This window comes from Mesoplodon densirostris, chromosome 18 (assembly GCF_025265405.1).
Source record: "Mesoplodon densirostris isolate mMesDen1 chromosome 18, mMesDen1 primary haplotype, whole genome shotgun sequence".
Taxonomy (NCBI): domain Eukaryota; kingdom Metazoa; phylum Chordata; class Mammalia; order Artiodactyla; family Ziphiidae; genus Mesoplodon; species Mesoplodon densirostris.
This window is the reverse complement of record NC_082678.1, coordinates 50,932,886-50,942,689: the sequence shown is the minus strand read 5'-3', so window position 1 is coordinate 50,942,689 and position 9,804 is coordinate 50,932,886. Positions and strand designations below refer to the sequence as shown.

Here is a 9,804-nt window from a genome sequence, read left to right as displayed (position 1 = left end):
GTCACCAATGAATGGGCTTCCCTGGTGGCGCAGTGGTTGAGAATCAGTCTGCCAATGCAGGGGACACGGGTTCGAGCCCTGGTCCAGGAGGATCCTACATGCCGCGAAGCAACTAAGCCCGTGCACCACAACTTCTGAGCCTGTGCTCTAGAGCCCATGAGCCACAACTACTGAAGCCCGCGCACCTAGAGCCTGTGCTCCACAGCAAAGAGAAGCCACCGCAACGAGAAGACTGCGCTCCGCAATGAAGAGTAGCCCCCGCTCACCACAACAAGAGAAAGCCCGCACGTATCAATGAAGACCCAGCGCAGCCAAAAATAAATAAATAAATTTATTTAAAACAAAAATGTCAGCAACGGGGGGGCTTGCCTGGCAGTCCAGTGGTCAAGACTCTGTGCTTCCACTGCAGGGGGCACGGGTTTGATCCCTGGTTGGGGAACTAATATACCGCAGCAGGCCGAAAAACAAAAAAGTCAGCAATAAATCACAATAGCTTTTCACAGAATCTGTGACTTTGTCATTAGTAGAGAAATCACAGATGTTTTCATATTACATTACAGGTATTGCAGAATATGTATAGATCTCTCTATATAGTTGTTAATGCATAAAATATATAGGATTACAATATACTTTATGTATGTGAAAACTTTATTGGGGCTTCCCTGGTGGCGCGGTGGTTAAGAATCCACCTACCGGGGCTTCCCTGGTGGTGCAGTGGTTGGGAGTCTGCCTGCCGATGCAGGGGACATGGGTTCGCACCCCGGTCAGGGAGGATCCCACGTGCCGCAGTGCAGCTGGGACCGTGGGCCATGGCCGCTGAGCCTGCGCGTCCGGAGCCTGTGCTCTGCGATGGGAGAGGCCACAACAGTGAGAGGCCCGTGTACCGCAAAAAAAAAAAAAAAAAAAAAAAAAAAAAGAATCCACCTACCAATGCAGGGGACACAGGTTCGAGCTCTGGTCCGGGAGGATCCCACATGCCGCGGAGCAACTAAGCCCGCGAGCCACAACTACTGAGCCAACGTGCTGCAACTATTGAAGCCCACGCGCCTGGAGCCCATGCTCCGCAACAAGAGAGGCCACTGCAATAAGTCCATGCACCACAATGAAGAGTAGCCCCCGCTCACTGCAACTAGAGAAAGCCTGCACACAGCAACGAAGACCCAACACGGCCTTATTGTCCACAGGCTTCAGTAGAGCCAACACTGGGTCCATGACACACAAAAAAGCAAAGCACCCTTGCTTTAGTTGCCAGGTGGTGGGGAAATGGAGGGTGGCTCTCAGGGGAGGGGCCCGCCTAGGGAGGAAGGCACTAGGGGCTTGGGACAGCAGCTCTTCACCATCGGAAAGGGAAGTGACTCAATATTTTACAAAGGGTGTGGCAGTCCCCATGTGCACCCTGGCTCCAGCCCAGGTGGGCACGTGTGGTGAGTCTCCCTGTAGAATTTGGGTTTTCCTGCTCAACCCAGGGGTCGGTCCTCGTGACACCCCTAAGGAGTCAAAGCAAAAATATCTGGCTGACTTCAAAGAGACAGAATCTGAGGCGCAGATCTGGCAAGGTCCAGATCAGCCTTCAAGGTCAACAGCTCGTCATCACCAGAGCCAGGACTAGCCCCACCCGGCCCTGTCTTCTTCCTCCTTCTACTGCCCAGGGATCCTCTGGGTTCCCAGAAAAAGTGCCAGGAACCAAATGCACCAAGTTGCACCATTAGCAGTAGGAACAGTGCCAGAGGCATGAAGACTTAAAAGGAGGCAGGGTGCCAAGGCTTCTCCCAGCCAGGCCTCCTCCAGGCCCAGGGGACACAGACCTCTTCAGATGAGGGCCTCTTTGGTACATGCTCCAGGGATGAGGACCGCAGAACAGGGACCTCCCTAGCCATCTGAAGGTGGAAGTAAGCAGGCCCGATCCAGGACCCCAACCCGATTCGATTTAGCAGGTGCAGTGAGGACTGTTACCAGAGTGGTAGGGGAGGGTTTTCTTCCTGACACCTGTGTTGGCCTAAAAGTCCCCTTTGCTTGCTATACCTCCTCTGTAGACTTGTAACCCCCAAAACAACACTTCCAACTCCAAACACCTGTATACCTGTACAGCCTCATCTGCAAACCAAAACCCCTCCCATCCCACGCCCCTTCCTCCCCTTTGTGACAGCTGACAGTTGCTGACCACTTACCTCTTGGTGAAATTCTTTCTTCCCTCAGTTTTAACACAGCCTGCTCCCAAACAGGCTCGTACCCTCACCTCTCCGGCTTTTCTTCCTGTCTCCATCACTGGTTCCTCTTCCGCTGCCCTGCTCTCAAATGCTCATTGGCCTTCCCTGGGGTTACACACACTCATTCAGTGACCCTCCATTGTGAGGGGTGGACGGTTAGCACCGAGTGTCCCATCAAGTGGAGCGCATTTGGCATTCCTGCCCCCTGCTCACTGAACACCAGTAGAGCCAGGTAGCCACCGCCACAAATGCTTGAAAATTTAGGACGACTTTGACAGGAAGAGATGAGGGAAGAGTATTTAGGCACAGTGAACGGCATAGAGCAGAGGTTTGGAGGCAAGATTTATCAGCTGCATTCAAGAAAGTGAATATTTACAATGTGAAAGACCTGTGGAGCCTTGGGGTTCAGGTGTTGGGGCTTCTCCTGAGGACAATGGTGGGCCACTGAGGAGGTCTAAGCAGGAATGACCTGGCCAGATTATCTCTGGCAGCTGAGTGAAGGGTGAATTGGAAAGAATGAAGCTAATAAGAGCCAATATATATTGAGTGCTAGGCCCAAGGCTGGGTGCTTTATATGTGTTAACTTAGACTGCTCACAATCAATTCTGAGGATTATGCCCATTTTTCAGAAAATGCAGGCCCAGAGAGGTTAACTTGCACTGCCAGCATTGCACAGCTATTAAGTGGCAGTGTCAGGATGCAAATCTAGGCAGTCTGGCTCCAGAGTCCACGTACTACCATAGTAGTGGCAGAGGGGTGTTGAGGAGTGTAACTGTAGGAATTCGACTGAGAGGGGAAGGAACTGGAGAGAAGTAGATGCAGTTGAGATTTTTAAGAGGCGAAATCTCCAGGACTGGTGACTGATTGGATGGAGCTGGAAACAGGGAGGAGTTGAGACTGAATCCCTTGTTTGTGGCCTGAATGCTGGGGTGAATAAGATTCTTCCAAGAGTCCTCCCTAGGACCCTCCAAGCAGGACGACTCTTGCTCCCCTGTATGACCAGTTCATCTTATTCTAGGGACAGGTATTTGATCCCTGTGTCTCACTCATTTTAGAATCCCAGAGTTCAGCCCAGGTCCTGGCCCCCAGCAAGTGCTCCACAGAACCCAGTTGAATTCCAGCCCTTCTAGGCCTCTCAGGGTTAGATGAACTCCTCAGCCCAGAGAGGGAGAGGGAGCGGGAGCACTAGCGCCACGTGTATCCAAATTGGCGCTTGGAACAGTAAGCTGTAAACCCTGCAGTAAACTCCACCCATCTCAGTTCCTGAACTTCCTCCATTAAGGAAATGAAGACCTCCTCTGGGTCTGGGGTAGGACTGGGGGTGGTGTTAGATGCAGGGCAGCTGGGCCAGGGGGCCTCCCCAAGGGAGCTGAGGGCAAGATGGCTCCAGGCCTCAGCCTTCTCTCACTGATGAGGGCTAAAAGGACAACCTAACGGTCCTAGTGGCCTCTGGGGGTCAGGGAAGGTGGAGTAAAGGGCAAGGCCACCTCCCCAACACCTCCCCTCCCACCGTAGAGTCGGGGGCCCTTGTCCCAGCCTCTCTCTGTTCTTCAGGGCTGGCTATGACTTTTGGCCAAAGCTTCCCCTCTCAAGGCCTGGGTCTCCTTCCTTATCAAAGGAAAAACCCTTTCCAGCTGCAACACATACTAAATGCTGACTCTAGATGCCGGGTGTGGGGTCAGGCTGCAGCGGGTTAGGAGACAGGAGAGCCCTGGGACCACATCACGGCCCCCTCAGCCACCACCACACGCACATGCTGGCCCACAACCAGAGAACAGAAAAGGAGAAAGAGTTTATTGAAAACTATATACAGTTGGTCCAGCCCCTACCCCAGGCTGCAATCTGGGCAGGTCCCTCTCACACCTCAGGCAGGATCTCAGCCCCTGATGGTAGAGGCTGGGGCTGCGGTCAGGGCTTAACTGCCAGACCCCACAAGGACCTTCCTCTGTGAATTTACGACTCTAAATGGCCTGTCAGTGGTGGGCAGGGGACAGGGAATGGGACCCCCTGCCCCGACCTAGTCAAAGCCTGGATAGGGGAACACTATTCTGAAACTTGGGCCCAAGAGGCCCAGCTTGGCTGTCCGGAAGTCCTGGCTACTCCTCCCACGGGAGGTCTTCCTGGCTATGGAGGCAAACAGCCTCCCACCACCCCACCCCACGTGCCAGGCCCCATGGGCTGCACAGACTTGGACGGGGGACATCAGGCACCCGCCCTCCCAACACTGACTCAGGGTTCAGGGCTTCTGGAGCACTGCCCAGGCAGAAGACCTGGGGCTGACAGGTGAGTGCTGGGGTGGTCACGGCTGCGGGCCCCGGGCCCTCCTGGGGTAGGGGCTGGTTTGGGGGTCAGGGCGTCCCACTGTAGGAATAGTCTGCTTTGTTGTGCATCACCAGCCGGTCATCCACGAAGTAGAAGCTGTCAGACTGTGTTTCATATGGGTGACGAATCATCTCGTTGACTGCAAGAGAGACCCAGCCAGTTGGGGCAAAGGTCAGAAGCCTGAGCCAGGCCACTGCAAGGGCTTCAGGACTAGGGGACGCAGACAAGCTGAACAAAGAGTTCCCCCAGCCTCTTTGAGCCTCAGTTTCCCTACAGGTGACACACGAATGGTGGCCGGACACAAGAGACCCAGGGAGGGAAGAAAGGGGCTCAGACCCACAGTCCCCACAACTTGGTCTCTCTGAGTCCCCCTGTATCCCTCCCACAGGGCCCTGCCCACGCACTCAGCTCCTCAGAGAGAGGGGGGAAATCATAGATGTGCTCGCAGGTGTTCTTGCTGCTGGGGATGCAGAAGCCAAAGTGGAAGTCAAAGCTTTTGAGCAGCTGGTTGCGGAAGTAGTGCCTCTCAATCATGCGGAAGTTGTTGACAGGCTTGTCTCCCACTGTGAACTCCACGCTGAGTGAGAGGAGGGGGCGGGGCTGAGCTGGGACTCAGGAAGGGCTCCCTACCACCCTCACCGGCACCTCAGCCCCCACCCCTAGCCCTCACCCCGGCCCAGTGACTCACGTGGCTCCCACCTGCCTCAGGCGGAGGAAGGCAGGCGTGAACTGGTAGCGGACAAAGCGCCCAGCATTGGGGTCCAGGTCCCGTGGGTTGATGGGCAACCGCTCTGTAATGCACCCCAGCTGGGGCTCAGTGGGCTTCAGGCTGGGGCCCATGCCCACCCGGGCTTTCACCCCAAGGCCCTCATCTGTCTGAATTTTTCAAAACTCCTCAGGAGATCCTGATGTATATTGAGGGTTCAGACCACTGGCTGAATGCTTCCAACTGCTTCCAGCTGGTCAGCGGGTCACCAATTTCAACTGAGATTCCCTGAGCCGCAAGAGACAAAAAGACCTGGGGCCTCTGGGGCTGCAGCTCCCAAGGGGGCCTGCAGGGGGCAGGCTGGCAGGGACTGAAGAGGCAGGATTGTCTTCCCAAGATGTCCAACCCCAGGAGCACACGGGAAGGAAAAGAAGAGGCCCAGCCCCAGGCAGAGGCCCCCCTGCCTGGTGTCTCCTGAGAAGGCCTGGGTGCAAATCCCAGCTCTGCTCCGACTCCTCTGTGGCCTGAGGAGTCCCTGGGCAGCCCATTTCACAGCCCTCGCCCACCTCCCTCTGTCGATGGCCCACCCAACCCACTCACCTGAGGCTGGGGGCTTCTTGATTTCAAAGAGAACAGTGCCTGAATCCATGTCCCGAATCTTGAACCTGACGAAGTCAATCTTGTAGATATTCTCCTCAGGGGAGCATAGGTAGTCTAGGGAAGACGGGCGGCTGAGCAAGGAAGGGGCCTGCCCAGAAGCCCCTGCTGCCAACTCAGCTTTAGTGGAAGCCCGAACTAGCTCCACCTTTCCTGCTTCTAAGGTCACTGCCTTACAGAAAGAGAGAATTGAGCCCCCACCCTGGGGGAGCACCCACAGTGTGCGGGAGACATAACTCTGCCATTGGCATCTAATGGGAGACAAATGGTTCCATCCTGATAGCCTCTAGGGTCAGGGAGGGGCAGGGTGGAGGACAAGGTCACCTCCCCAACACTTTGCCGCCCACACAGGGGTTGAGGGCCCTTATTCCAGCCTCTGCTTTGCCAGGACTGGCTCGGTGACGTTTAACCAAATGAGCCTCTAATCTGACGGGGAGCCCTTCCCCCGCCACCATGAGAGGGAAGATAGAGCCCTGCTTTTAGGAACCTCACTCTAACAGGGGTGACACAGCTCCACCTCGGGAGAGGATGCCTCCGCCCCCACCCCATAGCCACCCCTGGCACATATCTAGGTGTGTCAATCAAGGACTTTCTCTGAGCTGGGTAGTGCTGGGGCAAGCGAACAACCCCTTCCCTATCCCTCCTCACCCCCCACCCCGGCCCCTCCTCTCCCCATAAGAGGCTTACACAAACCCAGCTCCCTTAAGCAGCTTAGCCAAAGCTCTGCTGGCTCAAGCCCAGAGCCTGGAATATTGGGGGGAAGGGAGCCACCTTTGCTCCCATCCCTGTTGATCTTCAAGCAGGAGGAGGTCTTAGCAAACAGAGGGAACCCCCTCAAAGGTCATCCATCCAGCCTTGATGCTGAGCCACCCCCAGAGAGAAGAGTACAGGCAAGGCCAGTAATAGGGTGTGGCAGGTGCATCGGGGGTGTGCATGGGGTAAGGGGAGTCCTCGAGCCCAGAAGAGGAACCAGGAATAGTGGTGGGCCCTGCTTGAGGAAGCTTAGAAATACCAGGGCCTGATCCAACCCTCACTGCTCTTGCAGCAGCAACTGCAAGCACTCAAGGAGGCCCTGGCAGCGAATAGGAAGGAACAGAGAGGTACAGTGGGGGCTCTGGTGCTGTCAGCCTGCATAGCATCACATCCTCCACGTAGAGGCCCGGAAATCACCCTCCAGGCCCCTCGACCACCTCTTATCCCTCTGGGGCAGGAAGAGGAAGTGAATGTAAAGTCATTCTCTCTCCCTCAAGCCTGGGGCAGCCCCCTCCAGGAAGCCCTCCTGGTAGCCACCTGGCACCTTGGGGTCCAGCAGGGACTACATAGGGCTTGTGGAGGGGCCTGAGCCCTGGTCTGCCCATCACAGCTCATGGTGGTGAGAGGTGAGGAGGAGGAATGGAAGTAGGCAACTCCTACCTCACCCTGTACACACCTTATTTTCACAGAAAGTAAGCACTAATCCCAAGATGTAGAAGGAGGGTGCGGGGCCTAAGGAGAGGATGTGGCAGAACTGGGAACAGCATCCTAGTTGCCCAACTCCCAGCTCCCCAGAAAGCCCTCCTTCTTCCCCCATTCTCTAACTTAAGGAGCCTCTCCTCTCATTCGAGAACAACTTGCAGTATGACCTCAGTCTATTCTACCGCAAACTCAACCTATCAACTCCTCTGTCCTTAGAGGAAGTGAGGAACAGGAGAGGCCCATAGCTCACGACACCACCTCCACTCCCTCCCTCTGCTAGAGGAGGATGAGGCCTGGGACCCAGGGTCAGGCCAGATAAGGGGCAGACTGGCCGAAGGCTCAGAACACAACTGCTCCCTTCCCCTCAGCCACAAATAGCTTCCTAAGCTGGATTCAGGGCTCAGTAATCCAGGAACAAAAAACCTCAGACCTGTGCGATTAGGGTCAGAAGAGACCAGGCAGGGGTGTCAGTGGGGAGAGTCCTGGAGCCCTGTTCTCAACTTCTACAAAAGAAAGGGCTCCCGTGAAGACTCTTCCTCTGCTCATCTACAGCAGATGCCACGTCTCTAAGGGCTATAAATTTCCTCCAAATTCAGAGACACACGGTTGTACATGGGTTGGAAGCCCCCATAGGTGCAAAATAACCTCTAAAGTTACCTAGGACCTGGACAAGTTAGACACCCTATAAGGAAGTTCTGCCCCAGAGCTAACCTGAATCTTAAATGCTGCTGTTGCCAATTACAGCCCAATTGGCACCAACATCGGACTGGGCCAGGCCCCCTCCCTCTACCAGTGCCTGCTTGGGTAAGGCAGCTCAGCGCTCTGGGGGCCTAGCCAAGAATGGTTGCTGCCTGGCTCAGAGAGACGGGAGGTGCTGGTCCCCCGAGGACCCAGACGCACAGGCCTAGACCTGCCATTATGGTCTCCTCCACAGCTCTGTTTGGAAGCCCTGGGCTCTGCTGCTCCTGCAGCTCCAGAGCTCAGGTCCACTCCAGCATCTTGCCCCTACCCCCACAGGGGAGCCCCAAGAGTTGCTCTCTCAGAGGGAGCTGCGGCAGTTTTACTAATCAATGAGGCCAAGGTAGTAGGCCACTCCAAACGCCTTCTGTTCTTTGAGGCTCAGCCACTGCCCCTGCCATGAGACTTTCCAGCCCTTGTTCTCTGCCTATGGTGACGCCGTCCCCTGCCCTGAATGCCCAGTTGTCTGCCTCTAGGCAGCAGCCATGAGCAGTCCTGTGGGGCCCTCAGTACTATTGATAAAAGAGCCCTATTTACAGGGCATGCACAGCATGCCAGTCATGGTGCAAAATGAGAGGATTTATTTTCACAATAGCTCTGCAAGGTAGGTACCATTATCCCCGTTTTACAGATGAATATGCTCAGAGAGGTGAAGTTATTAGCCCAAGGTCACACAGTCAATTACATGGCAAAGTTGGAACTTCAATTTAGGCAGTCCAGCTCAGAAACTCAACCACAGTGGAGACCTGGCCTCCCAAAACAGGACAGGCCCTAGTCCAGGCTAAGGGTGGGCATTAACCCACTCCCTTGAGAGCGCCCAGAGCCAACCCACTGAAGCTTCCTCCTCAGGTCCTTTCCTGGGGAGGGGGATGGCCCCAGACTTCCTGGGGTGTCCAGGGCGAAGGCATTAATGGTCGGGGAGAACTGAGGGTTTTGATACCACCCTAGTAACTCAGCCTCCACCTAGCCTCCAGGGTGGAGGAGACTGAGGGTAGACTGCACTCAGCCCCCTTCCTCATTATTGCAGAGAAAATCTTCAAAGGGCTCTGAAGACTCTGTGGGGAAGGGGTCACAGTTGCAGGTGTTGCTCCACTTCCACCTGGGAAAGGGGGATGGACTCCTGAAAAAGGAAGGCGTGGGGTGGAAATAAATCTCTAAAGGGACAAGAGGGGCGCAGAGAGAGATCAAGGTTAGGGGGAACATGAGATCTCAGGCCTGGAGGCAGACGTGGAGGGGGAGGGGAGGCGGGGGGAGGGCGGGAAAGGGGGCGGGGGCCCGGGCTCCGCGCGCCTCGAGGGCCCCCTCTCGTGCTCTCTCGCTCCCGCCCGCGGGTGGCGCTCCCTCGCGGGTGCTCACCGCCCGTGATCCGCTGCAGCCCCAGCACGTCCTCCGGCCCGATCGGCTGCTTCCTCTGCAGCGGCCCCGGCCTGGGCCCCGGGCCTGCCTCCGGCTCCGACTCGGACCCGGATTCGGATTCCGCCTGCAGCTCCGGCTTGGTCTCCACGCTCCGGCCCGAGGCCCCTGGAGCGGGCTCCACCCCCGTCCCGGCCCCGCCGCCGCCGCCCTTCTTCACCTTCATGGCCTCGCGGGGCCGCAGCTTGCTCGCTGCCGCGGCAGCTGCCTGCGCCGGCGGGAGCCGAGGGAAGGGGAAGCGTCCGCAACCCCGCCCCCGGCCGGGCAGGGGCCCCAGGTACCGCCCCGCCCCCTGGGTGGGCCCGG

The 9,804-nt window shown here is 56.5% G+C and overlaps 1 protein-coding gene across 2 annotated transcripts; it reads right to left on the bottom strand.

Annotated features, from left to right (window-relative positions):
• Positions 1 to 3,996: 3,996 nt before the first annotated feature.
• Positions 3,997 to 9,773, bottom strand: UNC119 (unc-119 lipid binding chaperone). 2 transcript variants are annotated; one of them, XM_060080953.1, is made up of 5 exons: positions 9,442 to 9,773; positions 5,836 to 5,949; positions 5,218 to 5,320; positions 4,934 to 5,106; positions 3,997 to 4,668 (listed from the first exon to the last, which is right to left on the bottom strand). In XM_060080953.1, the coding sequence occupies exons 1-5, from the start codon at positions 9,662 to 9,664 to the stop codon at positions 4,556 to 4,558; spliced, it is 726 nt and encodes a 241-aa protein (XP_059936936.1). In that variant the 5' UTR covers positions 9,665 to 9,773; the 3' UTR covers positions 3,997 to 4,555. The 2 variants fall into 2 exon arrangements, with proteins under 2 accessions (XP_059936936.1, XP_059936939.1); XM_060080956.1 differs by lacking the exon at positions 9,442 to 9,773 and adding an exon at positions 6,580 to 6,705.
• Positions 9,774 to 9,804: the final 31 nt, after the last annotated feature.